The sequence below is a fragment of the Camelus dromedarius genome, chromosome 19, assembly GCF_036321535.1.
Source record: "Camelus dromedarius isolate mCamDro1 chromosome 19, mCamDro1.pat, whole genome shotgun sequence".
NCBI classification, from domain to species: domain Eukaryota; kingdom Metazoa; phylum Chordata; class Mammalia; order Artiodactyla; family Camelidae; genus Camelus; species Camelus dromedarius.
Window position 1 is genome coordinate 16,208,860 of NC_087454.1, and position 22,426 is coordinate 16,231,285.

At 38.2% G+C, this 22,426-nt stretch overlaps 1 protein-coding gene across 1 annotated transcript in view; it reads right to left on the minus strand.

Annotated features, from left to right (window-relative positions):
- The window catches only part of DCDC2 (doublecortin domain containing 2), a 123,088-nt gene extending 105,808 nt beyond the window's left edge, over nt 1-17,280 (minus strand). Inside the window, exons 1-2 of the mRNA XM_010980121.3 lie at nt 16,770-17,280; nt 12,501-12,555 (exon numbers count right to left, since the gene is read on the minus strand). Coding sequence (XP_010978423.3) covers nt 12,501-12,555; nt 16,770-17,062 — 348 coding nt within the window. The 5' untranslated portion in view covers nt 17,063-17,280. The remainder of the gene's footprint in view (nt 1-12,500; nt 12,556-16,769) is intronic.
- Between the last annotated feature and the right edge of the window lie 5,146 nt (nt 17,281-22,426).

Sequence of the window (22,426 nt, forward strand, 5' to 3'; positions counted from 1 at the left end):
ATGGAAGAGGTGGTCAATAACACATGTACTTGATCAAAAAAATCTGCATTTATATAATTCCCAGCATATATACTATTTAACTTTGAAAACAAGACATGAAACACACTGGAAAGAGATGAAGTGATAAGCTGGCTGCTAAAGATTTTTTAAAATCATGTTTAATAAACACAGTAAAGGCTAGAAGAAGAATGTGGAAAGGGCTTAAAAAATAGTGAATAAAATAAGAAGACACAAAAATGAAAAAAGGAAGAAAGAAATTAACAAAGGAAGGATGGATATAGCCAAAACGCTAAATATAAGTCATTTAGAAAGAGGAGCAAAAAAATATTTGGGAAATCATGTAAATGTGACCTAAGAAAGTTAAGCACAAAGGTTATTAAATAATTATATTTAGAATTAATTTATTTCTATTACTAATATCTAAATAATAAGAATATTTGATATATTTAGAAATATCTAAATGTTTTCAAATATTTCTTGTCTTTATACAAAGTCACTTTTTTAGATTATCTGCATGTGAATGTTCAAATTTATCAGATTAAATTTTACACATTAATAATACTCAGTTCTGACAAATTATATTTCAGAAGAGCAAATTAAATGGCTCCTTCGTGCTCTTTTTTCTGTGTTGGCCATACTCTACAAGAAAAATTCCCCGAAACAGAGTAGTGTTACCTCAGCAACCAGAAAACCAAGAATGAGAAGTTGTTTATATGGGAATAAACCACATACATAGTATAGTTAATGCTAGGAACAACTTGGTGAAAACTCAGTTCTTCAGTTCAGGACACTAAAAAATAAGAGATATGCAAAGGGAAGAGCCTGTGTGCTAATTCACAAAGTAATTATCAAAGTATTGACATCTGAAGGTATGCAATAACAGTATCTAAGTGCCACAACTGAAACAAACCCCCAGTGCAGGGGACTGTGGCCACCACAATAGTTCTGGCCCATTTCCTTTCCCAGAACCCCGCCAACTCCCACTGAGAAGTGAATTCTCTTTGCCCCCAACCACAAAAATCTAAACAGGACTTTGGATTGCTTGGAAGAATAAAATACAATGGATATGATGTTGTCTGACTTCTGAGTTTCTCTGTCTATTTGTCTGTCTCTCTTTCAACACTTGCCCTTAGAACCCCACCACCATTCTATGAAGAAGTCCAGTCCAGTCTCCACAGGGAGAGACCACGTGTAAAAGGGCAGGTGAAGAGGAAGTTAAGGCCCAACTGACAGCCATTAGCCATCACGCAAGTGAGGGAACCAACCTTCACATGATTCCAGCAGCCAGCCTTCAAGTCTTCAGCCAGGGCTCCAGACAACAAGGAGCAGAGAAAAACCACCTCTTCTGTGTTCTCCCTACATGTCTGACACACAGGACACAGCAAAATGAATCATTGTGTTGTTATACTACTAAATTTGGGGGTAATTTATTATGTAGCCTTAAAATTGGAAACACCTTGTTTTTTTAAAAAATTTTAAATTTTTAAATATAAAGGAAATAAGTAGTATTTAAAGCAAAAACTGACTACATCCATTTTCATACACCAGGAAAGTAGCACAATTACTATTCATTCCAAAAAAAATAAAAAGTGTGTGCCAGACACTATTTGATGCCGGAGTGGTACAACGATGAGTATAAACAGACATGATACCTGACACATCTTGGGGTTTATATTCTAGGAAGAGATGTAGACATCAATCAACTCTTCAACCACACAAAGGCAAATTCAGCTGTAACAAGGAGAAAGGCCTGATGTACACCAAGAAATAGAGAAATGGGGGAGAACGTTCTAGACTCAGAAAACAGCCATCTGTAAAGGTCCTGATATAAGAGGTAGTGTGCAATACAACGTGAAGGCCAGCAATGTAACATCACTTTCATTGCATTCTTTTCTTCCAGGCAATCCAAAGTCCCGTTTAGTTTCATGGGGAAAAAAAAATAGACTCTACCTCTTAAGAAGGAGTGGCAAGGTAAAGAAAGAGCAAATGAAAGTGTTGGAAGAGCGGATCTGGAAGAATATGAAGGTACAAAACGCGGAGGACAACAACTTAGACTTGACACCTGCCTGTTGACAGTAAACATGGTAAGAATTTAAAATTTTATTCGTGGCTCTGGGCTCAGTTATCTCTTTCTCCAATCTCTTCACACTCTGTAGTAAATTTCCATGTAAAAATACTTTGGGTTTCCTGTGGGAGCCCTTTTGTAAGTAGACATGCCAAAGCCATTTCAAGTACTGTATTGGAAACATTCAACAAAAATATCTGTCCTATAGGGAATATTAGCCAAGGCAAAAAAAAAAAAAAAAAAAAGTCAATTGAGAATACAACTAAAATAACTCTAGGCAAGGATTTTGTGATTAATGATGACTTGTTAAAGAAGGATATTAAGGAATTTAAAAGAAAAGTGTGCCCCTTTTCTGGATTTACTTCCTAATTTTTAGTCTTCTTTATGTATCTTCTTCTTCCTATGATAATTAAATCAAAGCATAAATAAATAAATAAAATCCTTCATCCTCCAAACACCCTTTCAAGAACAAAAAGACACTGAATGATCATCTTCAATCAAATTCTGTTAACTCAGTAGGAAATGCTTCTTTCTGCCCTAATGCAATATATTTCCACATGGTGCCTCTTGACTATGAGCTTCACAAGAAGATGTCTTAGTCATCAGTTGCCTCCTCTGTAAACTGGGAATAATAACAATCCCTACTTCGCAAGGTGGCTGTGAGGATTAAATTAGATAATCTTTGTAAAGTGTCTAGAATGGTACAAAGCGCACAGTAAACACACACACACACACACACACACACACACAGTGGGTTCCGATTTTGTACATCTTCCAACATTTGGGTTAGCTCAGTGTTCAAACAGTTAACACTCCAAATATTTCTGACTGTCACTGTTATCAAAAGACAAACTACTCCCCCGTCTCATGAAGGAAAATATCATCTATCCAGTTGCCTAGGCCAGAAATCCAAAAATCATCCAACTAATCTCTCCTTGTTACCCTCATTTCCAACCAATCACTAAGTCCTGTCTCTCAAATCTGATCCACCTACCATCTCCACAGCCTCTCCCACCAAGAGTACAACATTCATCTCCATTAAGTGGTCTCCTGACCTCCAACCTTATGGTGGCAGCAAGAGTTTCCTGCTAAAATGCCATTAATACTTCCAATTGGTTTTAGAAGAAAGTCAGAACTCCTTTTAAATACCCTTTTTAACTTGGTCCCTTTCTACTTCCTAAGTCACTTCTCTCCTATAGTTCCATCCCCACCCTTTCCATTCCAACACCTTCTCATGATTCAGCCAAGCAAAACTTGTGGAAGTTTTTCAAATGTGCCATATGCTCTCTCATCTGTAGACATTCACATATGCTGTTCTTTTTGCCTGGAACACTCTTCCTCCCCCTATTTGCCCAGCTGACATCTACGCATCCCTTTTAGGCTTCAAATGTCATTTCTTCCAGGAAGTCTTTAAGGATTCCTCTGGCCTACGGTATCTGCCCCAGTAGCCCCAGTGCCTTCAGTACCTTCCCGTACACCATGCTTCATTGTGACGGCTTCTTTGCCCATCTGTCTTCTCCACTACAAAACAAGCTTCATGAAGCTGTGAACTTGTCTGGCTTCCCTGCCCTTGCAAACCCAATTAGCATGATGCCTGGCACAGAAACAGGTACTCAGAACCTTTTTTGATGAAAAAAATGTCATATTAACTTTTTATTACCAAAATGTCAGAGCCATAACTTTGTGATTAACATCAATCCATTGAGTTCCAAACTCTCCCGCATGCAAGGAGGCCTAAGATAATAGCAGAGGCACAGAGCAACTCATCTCCAGACCCCCCTTCTCTAGACACCACAGCCAAAGCCTTCCATAATCCTTTAGTATCACTTAGATGGAGTCCTGGAAGACTGCCATTATGATTCTATAATTCTGTCTATATACTCAGAGTAATCCCATGGTGACTGGGACGCACAGCTAAACTGACATTGCTTCAGATTAAAATGCAGACATCTAACCAAGATGGTCTTTCTTTGATCAATTCATTTATAATAAGCATTGGACAGGTTCTCTTGACACCAATTTTGATGCATACAACTCCAGTATCTTGATACTGTAAGACAAGATCAAAGGGAATTCCTAGACAGGTAGAGAATTACAATTTGAATATGGTTATACATAAGCAAGTGAATTAGGGAAGTGGAAGAGAGAGAATTCAGGAAATAATAAGAGTCATTAGGTAAAAATCCCAGTGACAAATCACATTGCCTGTATTTCATCATATACATACCCATGTACACATGTTTTAGACTAACAGGTAAGATGAGCCAGACAAAGTTAATCAATATTATTGATAAAATAATTGAAACAGGAATAATACAAGGGATAATAATACAAGCAATCTGATTAGAAGTGCCAGCTAAAGAAAAGTTAATTCAATCCATTTCCATATCCTATTTGACTAAATAAAAATTTGTCATAAGAGTTCATGAGAAACAAGCTATACATTTGCAAAAGCCATACTAAAAGAATCTCTGTGTTACAGTAAATATAAATATTTATAATTTTTAAATTGATATTTCAAATCATTTTTATCTAGCCTCTAAAAACCAGCTGTGTAAGACCCTATACTAGCTAATGCAAACCTTGGAGTACTAGAAATTGAGTTATCTGTTCACTACTAGGAAAACAGGCTGTGACAATGGAGTTTTATCAACCAGTGTATAAGTTACAAAATGCAACTTGAGTACCATTAAATGACTTCTTTTATAAATATTGCTAAAAGTTGGTAGCCCAGTTACATTAGGTTGTATAATTTGAAATAGCAAAGGAGGTTCATCAATCTTTGAAATTCAGAAATACTTACTGATAGAAGGTGAGGGGAAAAAAACACAAAGAAGCATAGACTGCCATTAGAAATTTCCTACAGAGAAATGTCCCAAGTTAAACATTAGACATTGCAAATATACCAAGTCCATTTAGTTTTCACTCCCCCACAGTCCCTCACCACTTAGTTCTGCCCCTAGCTAACCAGTGGGCTGAAATCAATCTTATTTCAACAAACCAAACATCCAAACTATGTAATCATGGGATGACATCTGAGCTTGATCTGGCTGGCTGCTTAAAAAGGAGTCTTTCATAGCAATAAATGGGAATTTTCATTGTTGACCAAGCTAGATACTAAAGCACAGCACCTTTATACTTCTTGCTGAAATCAACCAAATGCAAATAGCCCTACCTTCAAAAAAAAAAAAAAAAAAAAAAAGCCTCCATCCACCCATCCATTTTGAAGTACACTGATATACGTTTTGTTTTGTACATAAGGTAAGACTATTAGCATATTACTGCAGGACACAGACCTTTTTGGTTGTTCTCCAGTGTGGGGACAGATGTAAGTTGAATTACACATATACTCTCACCTGTGCCTTAACCAACACCACACTTGAGAGGACAGCTGGATGTCTGGGGACAGTCTGGGGCCAGGGACCTAACAGAACTGAGAGTCCCATGGGGTCCAAGTCCAAGTTCCTGGATTTATTAGCAAGGTCTTCTCACCATGCTACTTCAACAAGAACAGTCCAAGGATTTATTACTGCTCTTTGCTACTCTGGACCTTTGAAACAAAGTTTCCATAAGTTAGGCATTTAAGATTAAGTGCACACACACACTCATACACACACACACTTTTTCTAAATTAAAGAGAAATATATACCAACAAGTTTCTATATCCTAATCAAAAATGAATGTCTTGTTACCAGGGGGAAAAGAGGAAGCAGAGGGATAAATTGGGAGTTTGGGATTTGCAGATACTAACTACTATATATAAAAGAGATTAAACAACAAGGACCTAGTGTATAGCACAGGGAACTATATTCAATACTTTGTAACAGCCTATAATGAAAAAGAATGTGAAAAGGAATATATATATATATATATATATATATATATATATATATATATATATATATATATATATACAAAACTGAATCACTATGCTGTATACCAGAAATTAACACAACATTATAAACAGCCTATACTTCAATAAAAAAAGAGAATGTTTCATCACAGATGAATTTATATGCTGGTTTCTTATTACTGATTCCTGAGTTTCATTGACCTTATTCCTTTAACACATGGCTCTTGGGTTTCTTTTCTGAATGTACAGTGTGTGGAAAAAATTGCAGCCTCTTTGGATAGTTGTGATATCTGTCAAGGATGCTAGGCTACATCTGGTTCTAAATACAAAAACCACACTCCCAAACAGGAATATTTTCCAAACCTTTTATGTTCATGGTGCTGCTTCAAATTTTATTGCTTAAAAAAAACTGATTGGAAGTGCCATCAAATTACAGCACATGTTTATTTACACTGAAGAACTCTCTGGAACTTGAGAAATCACAACAGAGGGTACCAGTGTGGATTACTGCCAGTCACTCCAGCAGTTTCCTCCCACACACTGCTTCCTCCATGAGGGAGTGTGACATGACAGCCTGGGCAGTGGTCCTTCAGGCTGCCCAGGAAGACTGACAGCAACCTAACCCACAACTCCTCAGCTTAGACAGCAGTCTCAATTCATCTCTGCCATTTTTGTATAGGACTGAAATACACACATCAAGAGAGTGCATTTATACTTAAAAATAGATGAAAAGGAGATGGCACTTTCCTTCAATCAATGCTGAGTAGTCTTTACCATTTTTTATAAGTTTTCTTTCAATCTGACCTAAATTCTTCAAACTTCACACCACAGTGGTAGTTTTGTTTCCCTCTTTTTAGTACCCAGCTGTGATGGAGTAGAGTCTGTTACCATATTCTTTAGAAGCATTCAAGCCAATTATTCATTAGGTCTGAATAAATAATTTTCTTTCCTTGGAGTAACAATCTCTGGAATTATTTTTCCATATGTTTATACTTTTTCACATGGCTTTTCTTTTAAAACTCTTTTCAGCATCCTCCCACAACAGTTACCTTGTTGTAATTTCTGATTGGCACATACTCGGTATCTTTTTAATTATCTGTGTGGCTAGAATCCAGCCCACTGCCTGGCATTTAGTGGGCTCTTGATAAATATTCTTGAGAAAATGTGAAAGGATACATGAGCAGCATTCAACATACAGTTGGGCATCATTTTACTCGTCTTCCTTGGCTGTACTTTTGCTATTTATTTGGTCACATTTTCCTATTATTCCTACCATATGGAAGTCATCATACTTCCATCATGAACAGTCCCTCTGAATATATAGGAAAATGCAATAAGCTCATTCTATCAATTATCCTAAAATGTGAACCTAAGGACCAATTTTCTAGTAGGTGCACAGTATCCATCCACGAAAAGCTTGGTATACCTTGGCAGAACTTCAAATCATACTACGTATTCCTAAAATTTCATCTTCTGTGTTTCCAAAGCTCATGCACTATAAGAATAAGAACTTATTTTCTGTTCAATACGTACTGTTGTCAGAGTTGCCAAAAAGGACCTTATTTTAGCAGGGACAAATGAAATTTCTTATTGAGAATGGTCTGATATTTTAATTAAGTGATAATTTTAAACACACACAACGAGCTAGCAATTTAACTATTTTATTAGACCCTTTTTCTATTTTTTTCTTAAAAGGTTGACAACGATTTTATAAATATTTATTAAATGTCTGTCTGTGCTTAAAATAGCTTATTACTATAAATAAATAAATATATATATACATGCTGTAATTTGCACATCTTCCAATTTCACATACATTCTAAAATCATGTCGAACTGTCAAAGGGAGAATGCAAGATATTTGGAACAAAGGGCATGACACATGTGAATGGACAAACTAATATCACTAGCCTTTTAGCTTTTAATCAGAGCTGATGAGGGTTATTAATGGATATTTTTCCTTAGACCAGTATTTTCCGGGTAGACATAAACACTTCTCTCTCCCTCTTGTTTACACACACACAAAGTTCAGTACCGAGAAAAGAAATAGGACAAAGTGTGAAAGAAAAATGAAATATGACCAGTTGTTCTTTAACAGAAACTCTGTTTCCTAGAGCCTTGGCAAGGTCAGAGTCACCTTGGAATCACCATGACCACTGATGTGAACTGGCTGTCCTTAAAAAAATGCTTCTTACTTAGCAGTTACATTAAAGAGATGGGGGAAAGGTGTAAAACAAAAGATTGAAAAGGGCCTTCAGTTATTGTTGAAAGGACTCACAAAAGTGGGTTTTATTTTCTTAGGTTCTTTGATAAATTAGTAAACTTGACAAACAATCTGGAACTCTTTCCCCAAGTTAAAGAAAGAAATATTTAGGAGTTTAACTATGTAGTAGCTCCCTTTTTGAACCCAGAATTCCCAGACTAAAGATTAGTGAGTTAAACCACATAGTCCCATGCCTTCCTGCAGTAAGATTAATAATTATACCCAATTTAATGTCTAGAAACCCATGCCCAACCAAAAACCTTTACGTGGCACAACCCATAGTATGTTTCATTGGAGATGATGCCTAACGATAAAACTGGAATATGAAATTTTAATGATATTCAAAATCTCAAAGACATTCACTGGAGTAACTGACCAGAAGTACAACCTACGTTCCCTCAAACTTTTCAGACAAGGCAACATTCTGAGGTTTCCAAAATTCTCTTCCTTCCTCTCCTCCTCTCCAAGGTACTCCTGCTAAGTACTGTACTCCACTAAGAAGAAACAAAGTCTATCCAAATTCTCCATAAATGAAAGTCTAAAATGAGAGAGGTGTATTCAAGAGGATTCAATATGATGCTTACTCAGTAAGGAAACTTCTACTCCTTTGGAAAACATTCATTGGTATCTTCAGATTGTAATTTGAAGATTTCTTTTTATGATAGCATTTCTCCAAACTATAGATAACAACTTAATCCTGGATGGATCACTCAGAAGATGAAACTTATCCCTTGAAATAACTCTAAACTCTCCAATTTTATGTATTCATGTTCTAAACCTACTTCAGAGTTAATTCTGTGAATCCCTCCCTGTGACTGGGAATAAGATGTGTTATCTGACTCAAGAAAATAGTGGTCATCAACAGTATTTAACCAAGGGCGCACTTTTTTCAGCAGACACAATTGATGGCAGGAAATCACCATCTTAGACTCAGAAAATAGATCTGTACTTTTTGTGAAAGGCCAGTGTCTGTCAAGTTTGTTCTCAGATTTTGAACATAGATCAACCTCTAACTTATAAACTTGTTGAATTCTTAAAGTTTGATGGTAAATCGCTTGTGGAAAAGAGAGAGAGATTGCTGCCCAGTAAGAATTACACACACACAAGTGAGTTTCTCCGGGCAGCCCACTAAAGCCTTTTTGACTTGTGCTCCTCCGAAAATGGCAGTAATAATGCTGTTGAGCCAACAGTTAAAGTGATATCTCTATGGGAAAAGGCATTCAGAGTTCCCTTTTGGGATTCCAGGAACCCAAAACTCTCCCTTTCTAGCAATGGAAGTAGGGGTTCCCTTGCCCAAAACAGGCTTCACATGTGGTTATGGTGTGAACTTTGGCGAGGGGGTCTCTGTGTTGAAGATCAAGACTAGAAATGCAAAGTGAAGGCAGTGCACACACTGCTGCCTAGACTGGGAAGAAAGGTTGGGAGCGGATGTAAGTGGGAGAGCAGGGCTTGGGGGGCGAGAAAGCACTGAGCAGCATGGTCCAGCAGTTTCCCACCACCTCTTCCCACATCCTTTGCGCCCCTTAATGTCTTCTGCTTCTTTTTTTTAATCCCCTTTGGAAGGCTTTGTGGGGAAGGGCTGAGAAGAAATGAAAGGCTACAGCAGGGTCTGTGCAGTTAGGGGAAATGAGAAGGAGCAAAAATCACTAGGAAGAAGTAAAATGGGGAGAGATGCCGTCTTCTAGTCAGAAACGAGGGGTGGGTTTATCACAGGTCAGATGTGCCTTCACAAATCAGAACCTTGTCTGTGTGGCTCGTGCACAGGCCCCAAGCAAAGAGAAATCAATACTTACTGCTCCAAAGTGGGAGAACGATTGGCAAATTAAATTAACTAGAGTCCTTGGGCATGTTTCTTTGTTTGAAGATAATTTTTTAAGGATATTTCAAAAGTGCATTGCACGCCTGTTGCACTTTGCCAGACTCAATGTCTTCATCCAGGACACTGGAATCCAGAGTGAATATCTGCTCACATTTTTCAGGAATTCACACACCTCAAAGTCAGCCACAGAAATTCAGCTTCAGTCATCAATTTCAAGCAAGGTAGCTTACCTCAAGTAGTTGCATATCCTTCAAACAAAATTATACCCAGAACTAATTCACTAATGTCCTTTTTTTTACTACTTGCTACAGATATTAATTGGAGGTCATTCTTCACCTGCAACGTAAGCACCACCTGAAAAATTTCTGTTTTGTCTACTTTTTATAAATCTTATCACTTTCATGAATCATTAACTTGACACATATTGCAAATCAAACATACAAATAAGAATATTAATTAGTTTAAGCAATGTCTGAGATTAGCACCTCTTCCCAGAAATTATTTGAATAATGAACTTAACCTCATATTATTCAAAACACTGCAAAATTAAAAGGTTTTCCTCCATAATCTTTTTTTCTAGAGAGTCCTGTTTGGTCCTGTTGGGCATAAACATGATATGGGAGGAGTCTCCCTGGAGCTCTGCACTGCAAATGAGAAAAAATTCCTTTTTCTGTTAGCCATTTCTTCCCAGGCAGAACATACCCCATTGGAAGCACTTGATTATATGGAGTCAAAATGGTAGAAGGGCTGGTGAACAGAATCCCAATCCGGGTTTAACTAGAATTTTCCCTGTCTCACTGGACATTTAAGGCTGTTGCCTTAACTTTGTTTTTCTATTCTTTTTCTATTTCCTATTTTTCTTTTTTTTTTTTCTATTTTTTTAATCCATAAACTACAGAGTACATCCTATAGCATATCCATTAGGGATTTCTCCACTAGGGATTCAGATGCTGTGTGGAACTTAAGTGTTCTGAGTATCTATTTCACAAGATTTGTTTCCAATCTTCTTCTGCTGACCCGCTCAAGCGAACTTTAATGCAAGTTAAAATGGTGGCGTTTTCCTCCTATCACAGAAAGTCTTAACAGGCTCCTTTGAAAGCCTCAGGGCCAGTCAGGGTGATCCTGGCTATTTCAGACATGGGGCCATCAGAAGCAAGTAAGGACAGGGGATGTACTTTTGACACAGATTGGTAGAACAGTGCTCAGAATCTCTTCCCACTTGACAGGGAAAATTCCTATGGATTTCAATCAGAGAACATGTAGCTAGAAAATGGGAAAATAAGAGCCAAAAAATGGGCAGAAGATCTAAACAGACATTTCTCCAAAGAAGACATACAGATAGCCAACAGGCACATGAAAAGATGCTCAGTATCACTAATTATTAGAGAGATGCAAATCAAAACTACAAGGAGGTATCACCTCACACCAGTCAGAATGGCCATCATTAAAAAGTCTACAAATAATAAATGCTGGAGAAGATGTGGAGAAGAAAGAATCTTCTTAACACTGTTGGTGGGAATGTAAATTGGTGCAGCCATTATGGAGGACAGTATGGAGGATCCTTAAAAAACTTAAAATAGAGTTATAATAAGATCCAGCAATGCTACTCCTGGGCATGTATCTGAGAAAACCATAATTCAAAATGACACATGCACCCAAATGTTCACAGCAGCACTACTTACAATAGCCAAGACATGGAAACAACCTAAATATCTATTGGCAGATGAATGGAAAAAGAGAATGTGAGATACACACAGACACACACACATACACTGGACTATTACTTAGCCATAAAAAAGAATGAAATAATGCCATTTGCAGTAACATGGATGGACCTAGAGATTATCATATCAAGTGAAGTAAGTCAGACAGAGAAAGATAAATATCACATGACATCACTTATATGTGCAATCTGAAAAAACAATGATACAAGTGAACTTATTTACAAACCAGAAATATACTCACAGGCATAGAAAACGAACTATGGTTACCAAAGGGGAAAGGGGAAGGGATAAATTAGCAGTTTAGGATTAACATATACACACTACTGTATATAAAACGGATAAACCACAAAGACCTCCTGTTTAGCATGGGGAACTTGATTCAATAACTTGTAATAACCTATAATGGAAAAGAATCTGTAAAAGAATATGTGTGTGTGTGTGTGTGTGTGTGTGTGTGTGTGTGTGTGTGTGTGTTTATGTGTAACTGAATCACTTTGCTATATACCTGAAACTAACATAACATTGTAAATCAACTATACATCATAAAAGTAATTCTTTTAAAAAAGAGCATATTGTGTCTAGACCTATACATATGGGGACACCTACTCAGTCTGTTTCTGATAATGATCCAAAGAAAGGGTTATCTTTGCCTTAAGACATCTAACATCCTATTTATATACATTAGATAATTTATTTCTTATGATTAGAATGCCGTTCAAATCTCTAAGACACACCATAAGAAACACAAAATTGCACTGTTACTGTTATTTGCATTACCTCTGTATTCATAACTTCCATTGGTCTTTTCTTGATTTCTCCTATGTCCAAGTAACTGGGGGGAAAAAAACAATAAGGGTTTCTTTTATTATTTGTGAGTCAGGTGCGTAAATTTCTTTTTAAAAATTATTAAAAAGTAAAGCAAGCCATAGGAAATCCTTAAGCCTAAAGCAAAAATCAATAGCTACGAATTAAAAGCAATTATAGTAATAGGAACTGCTTTCAGACACATGTCTACTTGAAACTTCAATGAAATTAGTCTTAGAAATACATCCTTCTACTAGGGAACACTTTTCCCCACAATGGTTAGCTGCTAACTACATATTTGTTATTTCTCATTTTTAGATCAATATTGATATAAAAAGTGGTTTCTGTGTAAAGCTGCTTAACAATTCCATTAATCACAGACTTTAGGCCAAAAAAACTAGTACTGATTGTGTGCATTAGAGTAACAACTGTGAAAGTCTGGGAGCTCTTTTTCCCTATGAGAGTACTTTAATGATCCAGAAACGCTTAGCCATGTGGGATGGTTTAGGCATTTGTTCAGCTGAGGAACAGATGGGTGAACCAGTTAACCTCCGGAGACCCCTATTATTCCATTACTATTTGCTACAAGATATTAACTAGTGATCATTCTTTAGCTATAGCAGAAGCACAACCTAAAAACTTTATCCCTTTGTCAACTTCAAGCCATGTGTCCATCACTGTGATCTGGTTCCACTGTGTTTCATACATAGAAGGTGCTAAATAAATGTTTTAATATTAAAAAAAAGTATAAATCTAGCACTTAATTTATAACCATAGATAGAAAGATACATTCTCTACCTCAACTACCATCACTGATGAGCTGCCAAAAAAATATTTGTATTAGAATTAATTTTGGCTATATTTTACTATTGTTGTTTTTTGGATAGAACGCTTTAGTTAATCAATACCTCTATAAATTATCATGTATTTTCCTTACATCAAAAGTATTTACATAAGACAGTGCAAATGCTCCCTCTGCTTAGTAATAAAATTGGTCTTCGAGAAATTTGCAGACACTGATTTCTGACATAATAACAAAACATTCTGACTGTCATGTGCATGAAAGTGATCTCAGATCCACAAGATTAATGTAGTAGAGTCAACTTCCAAAATGCGTAACTGTGAGGAAAATAACAATCTCTAGAATTCTCTGCTATAAAAAAGGTTTGATAGCTACCTGAAGTTTAATTATGGTTTCAAAAATATCAGAAAAAATATGAGTAAAAGAAATTCAAGAAGAGAGTTGATCATTATCATCTGAAAAATATTTTTCCACCTCAATATCCTTTAGGGTCTATGCGACATAAATTACCCTCAATTATCTTTGGGGCTTTTGTTCTGCAAGTTGCTTCATTTGTTATATAAACTTATAACTGTTAAGCTTCAAATATATTCAGCATTTAAATCTTCTTGGCTTCCATCATTATAACCATAGATACTACCAGATAAATAAACTATTCAACTGTCAGCATGGAAAACTAACCATGGACACTGTTATAACAAACTCAGGGGGTTTTTTGTGTGGGTTAAAAGCAAAAATAACCATGCAAATCTCATATATATATATAAAGAGTGATTTGAAGTGCACTTTCTATTTGGTTTGGAACTGTACCTGTTTTTATCTTTTGAGTGCCAAATAAACAAAAGAAAATATGAATTACCAAAGTTAAGTCTGCAATTTTGAGCTATTAGTAGATTCTGAAGCAGAGTTCCATTCCCATGAAATTTCTTTATATGCAAATTATTTAATTAAAAATCAATGATGTGTATGATGGAAGGAATGGGACACAGAGATGCTTTACATTCATATGACACTAGTGTATGCAAAATATGTTCACATCCATAGCGTTTACTTTCTACAACAACCCTGGGAGGTAGGAATGGTTATATTCCTTTTCTGCATTAGGAAACTGACTAGCTGTGTCAAGAGGCTTGCACAAGAATACAGAGCTAATAAACAGGTCAGTCTCAAGTCTCCTGATTCTCAGTTTTAAGTTCTAAGTTTCTTTGAAGCACAGTTTCATTTAGCTCCTTTCTAAAGAAAGTAGACAACGCATACTAAAGAAGGTTTCAGGGAAGAGGAAACAAAATCCAAATGTAGCCTCATCTCCCATAAAAAGACCATCTGGCGTAACAAAAAGCAGAACACCTAGAACTCAGTTTAAACAAATACATAAGGAAGGATATCAGACAACTTTAGTGATGCTTGGGAAACTAGTCCTCTACAGTTAAAAATCAGGATTCACAAGCATAGATTTCCTGGTAAAGATATTTTTTGCCATCCTGAGACTCAAGCTGAATTTTAATTAAATAATTAAAATATTATATTAAAAACTATGGGGGAAAGAAACCTACAGAATATAGAGTTTCCATACAATCCAGCAATTCCACTGCTAAGTATATACCCAAGAGAAATTAAAACTTGTACATGATCGTTCATAGCAGCATTACTCATAATAGCCAAAAGTGAAACAATACAACTATCCATCAACTGTTTAATAGATAAACAAAAAATGTGGTATAGCCATATCATGGAATATTATTCAACAATGAAAAGAATGAAGTACTGATACATCCTACAACACGAAGAGCCCTGATAATGTTATGCTAAGTGAAAGAAGACAGAAACACAAAAGGTCACATATTGCATGATTCCTTTCATAGGCATACCTTATTTTATTGCACTTAACAGCTATTTCATTTTTTTTACAAATTGAATCAGGTTTGTAGCAACCCTGCATGGAGCAAGTCTATCAGCACCATTTTTCCAACTGTATTTGCTCACTTCATGTCTCTGTGTAATTGGTAATTCTCACAATATTTCAAACTTGCTCATTATTATTATATTTGCTATGGTGATCAGTAATCCATGATCCTTGATGTGACTACTATGACTTGCTGAGGCCTCAGATGATGGTTAGCATTTTTTAGCAATAAAGTACTTTTTAAATAAGGCATGTACTTTTTTTAGACATAATGCTGTTCCACATGTAACAGACTACGGTATAGTGTAAGTATAACTTTAATGTGCACTGGGAAGCCAAAGAACACCTGTGACTCACTTTACTGCAATATTTGCTTTATTGAAGTGGCCTGGAACAGACCAGCAATATCTCAAAGGTATGCCGGTATATAAAATGTCCAGAATAGACAAACCCATAGAGGATGGAGAGAAGGGGAAACTGGGAAGGTACAGGGTTTCTTTTTGGAGTGATGGGAATGTTCTAACATTAGTTCATGGTGATGGTTGCAAAACTCTATGAATATACTAAAAACCACTAAAATGGGTGGTTTATATTATGTGAAATCTATTTCAGTAAGGTTGTAAAAAAAAGAAAACCTATGTAATATTTAATTATTCCTGTCCTACAATACCCACCCCCACCAGGAATAATTTCTCTCAATTCCCATATAACTTTATTTTCCTAATTGCACTCATTTTTTTGTACTTTGCATTAAAATGACTGGTGTGCATGTATTCTCTCTCCTGTTAGATCATGAACTGGGAAAGACAAGGAGTCATGTCTTATCTTTGTTCCCTTCACAGATCTAAGCACAATCTGCTAATTCACTGAACACGGACAGTGAGCTCCGTGCCAACAACTGGGGATAAGCACTACTAAGGACCCCTGTCCTTGAAGGTTTAACTATCGAGTGCCTGCGGACAGACATGTGGACAAATACAGCACACCAAGGAACTTTCCCAAGAATTATGCCAATAGCTTAAACGGGCAGGGTGGGAGGAGGATCACAGGGTGGGGCGTGGTCGCTTCTACTTAGAATAAAAGGTTGAAAGAATCAAACAGTGGGGTGAAAATGCAGAAAGCATTTTTTTCGGCTGCTGACAATATAGTATCCAATACTTCCAAGCAATTTTTAAGAAGTCTTTATTTAACCTAAAAAATAGGTTCCAAGAAAAAAGAAAGTGGAAAGAGAAAAAGCAGAACAGAAAATGCCAAATATCTAACGTGAGGCGTGTGTTACTCTTTCCAAATAGCTAGTCACTGAATAGTTTTTTTTTCTTAAAGATTCCTGTTCCTTATCCATACATTTTAAGTCTGCTCCTACTGCTCCCTAAGTGAAATTTCGTCTCCAATCACACTTTTAAACTCTAACTCCAACTGCAGGGGGAGCTTTCAGTGGCCAGCCCCTGAACACATCGAAGTGTGGGGTGAGGCGGGGGTTATTCCTTTCCACCTGGGTGGCCCCGGAAATGGGGGGGGGCGGTGGGGACAGACTCACTTGAGTTTCTTGAAGGCTTCCTGGCCCCCAGCCACGTAGTTGCCCCCGCTCTGAATCTGGTCTAGCTTCCGGATACGGTGCCCGGTCCGCGGGGTGTAGATGTTTCTGACGGCCCCAAAGGGCGCCTGAACGCCGCCGGTCACCTCCTTGAGGAAGACGTCGAAGCTGGACACCCTCTTCTCATGGATGACGACGCGGCGCCCCGCGAAGAAGGGGTCCCCGTTGCGGTACACCAGCACGCTCTTCACGACCGGCTGAGACAGGTGGCTCGACCTGGCGCTGGTGCTGCTCATCTTCCCCACGGGACGCCGCCCCGGCTCGCTCCTCAGCGGGGAGGCACCTCGGGTGCCCTAGCGGCCTCACGGCACGGGCTGCGCGGGGTCGCGCCCTGAAACGAATTGGAAACAGACAAGCCCACGGGTAGAACGAAGAAACCGCCGTGCGCCTGGCGTCCACCCTGCGGAGACCCTGTAGGCAGCAGGACTCGCTGTACACGTTCAAGTATTTCACCAAAGTCTGCACAACCAATCAGCGCTCGCAGTGCGCGCAGGACACCTGTTTCACACGCTACCCGCGGAATCCAGGTGTAACCACCTCCGGACCGAGCCATGCGGGGGGCTTGAAACAGGCTAAAGGAATGCGCACGGGAGGGAGAGGGGTGGAACACACACACACACACACACACACACACACACACACACACACACACACACACACTATAAAATTATAAGATTTTAAATATGATGAAACTCAATTTCTAACATCATATTCGCGTTACTTTTCCAAATAGCTTAATTTTCTTTCATCTCCTGACTCTCACCTCTCAATCTGTTTCCAAAATAAAGCAATTAGGATTCTGGCTGGAATTGCCCTGATTTTTCTTTGCCGAGAAATAACTGTTAAAGGTGCATTGAGAGAGAGGAGTCGTGCGTTCAAGCCCCCTCGCCCCCTCCCCCAGATGACCTGCGCAGCCTCGCACTGAAGCTCCCGTGGGCACCGTTTGAACACCGCGGGCAAGGGCGCTCAATCGAGTCCCAGGGCGGCAGGCAGCGACTGAGGACTCGCGGCGCGGGTACCTACAAACACCCGAGGGCCAGTGGCGGGAGGGGCGGCTGGGTAGGGAGGGGCGCGGGCGCCGCGCTGGGGCTGGGCTGGTACCGGGGTGAACTCGGCGACAGCCGTGCGTAGCTCCCGCTGTTCCTCCCGCTGCCGTTGCCTCTGCGGGCCTCCCACACCCGAGGGGACCGGAGTTGTTATTTCCCGCCGTTTCCATAGCAACTGCAACCACGCGCAGGGAGCAGAGTCAGTGAACTAGGCCTGGCGCTCGCCTGGATCCCTTGGGCTTTGCCCACCGCCTCCGGCAGAGGCTTAAGAAGTAAGGGATTTTGGGGCAGATGGGGGAAGTCACTCTATTAATGGAAGCTAACTGGGTGCCAGGCGCTGTGCCAGTAGAGGGATACAGTGGTGTAGAGAAAAATCGACAATATGTTGAATGTCTATCATATGCTTAGCTTTATGCCGACAGAAGGATTTTTCACTGCCTCCAAAAGTCTAAGTGGCTCTCTGTACCCAAGAGCATACATCCATGCTGTTTGTATAGATTGGATCAGTGTATGGGTAAGACAGGAGAGGAGCTCTGAGAACTTCAGTAGAGAGATGCTTTGTCCAGTCTCCTCTGGGACATATATATTGTGGGGCAAGGAAATTCTGTTTAAAAAGTTGAAATGCTCCAGCCCATCTCTGCCAGTTTCCCTTTATTCCTCCTAAGACCTCTCTACTATGTGTCATGTGCAGATTTCATTACTGGCTGCTCTTCAGTCATCATCTGTGAATAAAAATCATGTTAATATGGATGAATGGATAAAGAAGATGTGAGATATACAATGGAATAATACTCAGCCATAAAAAAGAATGCCATTTTGCAATTTGCAGCAACATGGATGGACTTGGAGGGCATTATGCTCAGTGAAATAAGTCAGACAGAGAAAGACGGATACGTATGATATCACTTATATGTGGAATCTAAAAAATACACAAACAAGTGAATAAAACAAAAAAGAAGCAGACTCACAGATATAGAGGACAAGCTAGTGGTTACCAGTAAGGAGAAGGATGAAGAGAGGGGCAATATAGGCATAGCGGGGTGAAAAGGGTTATTATGGGATTATATGAAATCATGTGTGTGAAAATTTTGAAAATTGTAAAGCACTATAGAGTTTAAAGAACCTTTCTTTCACAAGATCTTGTAGTAGCTCACAGCGAAAAAATAAATGTGACAATGAATATATGTATGTTCATGTATAACAGAAAAATTGTGCTCTACACTGGAATTTGACACAACTTGTAAAATGACTATAACTCAATTAAAAAAAAGGTTTAAAAATAAATAAATAAATAAAGCAGTCTTACACATTAAAAAAAGAAAGAAAAATTGTTCTCTGCACTGGAATTTGACACAACATTGTAAAATGACTATAACTCAATAAAAAAAGTTTAAAAAAAGAAATAAAAGAATCATTCAATCAAAAAATGAAAAAAATGTTAGCAGTAACTACCATTAATTGAACATTTACCATGTGCCTTGTGTTAAATACTTTGCATAGATTATTGACTTTAATCTTCAAAACCTTCAGAGGTCAATATTCTTTCCTCAGGTGAGGAAACTGAGGCACAGAGAAACTAAAAAAATTTACCTTAGGTCACATGCAAAAATTCAAACCCAGTTTTCTGTGATTCCAGAACCACCTTAACCAGCAGTTCAGGTCATACCAATTGAAAGATCAATGTATGGGACGTTGCAATCTGGGGCAGAAACATTATTATTAAAGTTCCTTAATACATCAATGCCTTGAAAGTTAATAGTATTAAAAAGAAGACCAAAGAGAAGAGAACAGCACAGTATCTCCAGCCCAGATTTGTCTGCTGAGCTCAGGCTCATTTATCCATTTGCCTCTTAGACAGTGATGTGTTGATTAATGTTTAATTACTGGTTTGCAGAGTGAAGAAGGCCTTGATTCATAGCATTTGCCAACTTTTGTAGTTTAAATAGTGCACACAATTTTGGGGGACTGATTTCTAGCTCCAATCTGACACCACTAAAGGGAAGAGATATGCAGTAGCTCATATGGTATTGCCACTATATGAATACAATAGACATCTAGCCTCACAGATAACAGTAAGGTGTAGGTGGTGATGAGTTTTGAGTACTTGTTATCTTTGTTTTTAAAGGAATTTATTTAATTGTACATTTATACAAATTAGTTTTTAATAATGACCATGTTTAAAATTCCTGGAAATTTAACAATTGAGTCTTGCAAGTCAGTACAGTTCTCAGCACACCCTTCCTCTTGGACAGCATCCCTAGAGCATCAAAAAGTCAATGTAGACTCAAAACGTTCACATGATCTCATGGTTTCCTCAAACCCTTCTCTTTTCCTAAGTTCCTTATTTTCATATATGGACTCCCCACCCATTTGTTCAAAGCTGGAACATACACATTTCTCTTCCTCACTGAACACATTTAACTGGGGCAGGGAAACAGCAACAGAAACAGTCATGTAGTTGCAGTCTTTCTCTCTGCTCCTGTTGCTTGCTGAATTTGTGTTAGAGCTCTTCTCTCTTATGCAGAACCCCAAGACTAGCAAAGGAAGAAGGATTTTAGAAGCCAGAAAGATCAGATAAACCCTGATCATGGCTATCATCAAAAAGACCACATACAACAAATGTTGGTGAGGATGTGGAGAAAAGGGAACCTTTGTGCACTGTTGGTGGGAATGTAAATTGGTGCAGCTACTGTGGAAAACAGTATGGAGATTCCTCAAAAAACTAAAAATAAAACTACCACATAGATCCAGCAATTCCATTTCTGATTTTTATCTGAAGAAAACAAAAACACTAATTCAAAAGATACATGCACCCCAATGTGCACAGGAGCATTATATACAATAATCAAGATATGGAAGCAACCCAAGTGTCCATCAACAGACAACTGGATTAAGACGATGTCTATATATACAATGGAATATATACTATACTATACTATATATACTCAGCAATTAAAAAGGAGTGAAATTTTGCCATCTGCAACCACATGGATGTGCCTAGAGGGTATTATGTTTAGTGAAATAAGTTAGACAAAGACAAAAAATCTGTGACCGCTTACATGTAGAATCTAAAACATAAAACAAATGAATGAATATAACAAAACAGAAAGACTCACAAATGTAGAAAACAAACTAGTGGTTAGCAGTGGGGAGAGGTAAAGGGGAGGGGCATTAAGATTAATTAATTAAGATTAAGAGATACTAACTACTAGGTATAAAATAAATAAGCAACAAGAATATATTGTACAGCACAAGGAAATAGAGTCATTATTTTGTAATAACCTTAAATGGAGTATAATCTATAAAAACATTGAATCACTGTGTTGTACACCCAAAACTAATAAAATAATGTAAATCAACTATACTTCAATTAAAAACAAACTAACCAGGAGAAAATTTGGGATTGTATATTAACTGCAGACACAGAATTTAAGACAAAAAGGATCATTAACAATAAAGAGGATCTTCACCTAATGATAAAAAATGCAATTCACCAGGAACATATATTTGATTTCATCTAATACTCATAGATCCTAAATAAAGAAGAAGTGACAGAACTACAAAGACAAATTAAGAAACTCACCATCATAATGGTAATCTATATAGCACACCAATAAAAACAAAGTAAAGACAACGGAAGTCTGAATAATGTAGTTAACAACCTTGGGCCTGCTGCATGAGTTAGAAAATTTTTTCTTTCAGTCAACTTTTTCTATGAGGAGCCAGCACTAAAATATCTGAGACTTTGTGGGCCACATGGTTGATGCCATCATAGTGCAAAAGAAACCACAAACATCAGTGAATTGCCATTGTTGTATGTGTCAGCGGGGCAGGGAGGCAGTGCGTACATGTCTTTGTGTTATTATTAATGTTTTTTACCCCTCACATACATTATAAATATTCTTGTCATATATTCAAATTTCAATTTGTTTTGCAAAAAGAGTTGGGATAACTAAGCAAATTCTTATTTAGAAGGAAGGAAGGAGGAAGGGAAGGGAGAGGAACCATTAGGAGTGTGTAAGGTCTGAGGTGCTTGTAGACATCCAGCAAAGAAGAGATTGGGTGGGGCAACAGTATTTGGGTAGGGCCACGGAGAGGAGGGGAGTTTTGAAGTGAACATTGAAGAATTGATTGGATGGGATACAGTGAAGAGATGGAGTGGAAGTTAAAGGAGTCTTCACAAGCAAAGACAATATGAAGGAGTCAGCCCAGGAAGAATCTAAAATGCAGGTGGTCGTCTCTGCCTCAGGTCAGGCTCAGGAGACAGAGGGGAGGCCGGTGTCTGTTGGGGAAACCAGAGGTGATGGACAGTGATGCTAGATGACAGAGACCTGGCAGAGGGAGGGCCCCCCAAAACCAGGAAACATCAGAGAGGCTGCCTGAGGAGGCCCAGCCTGTGGTGAGCAGTGTCCCCTCTGAGGAGTGGGAAACTCTGGCCCTCCGGGACAAGCTAGAGCCACCTGAGCCCCTCGGCCAATGTAAATCCAGGCTTCATGCTCCTGCCCTGTCAGAAGTTCCCAGGTGCTTGGAGAAACCCCTGCTTTTCACCTTCTA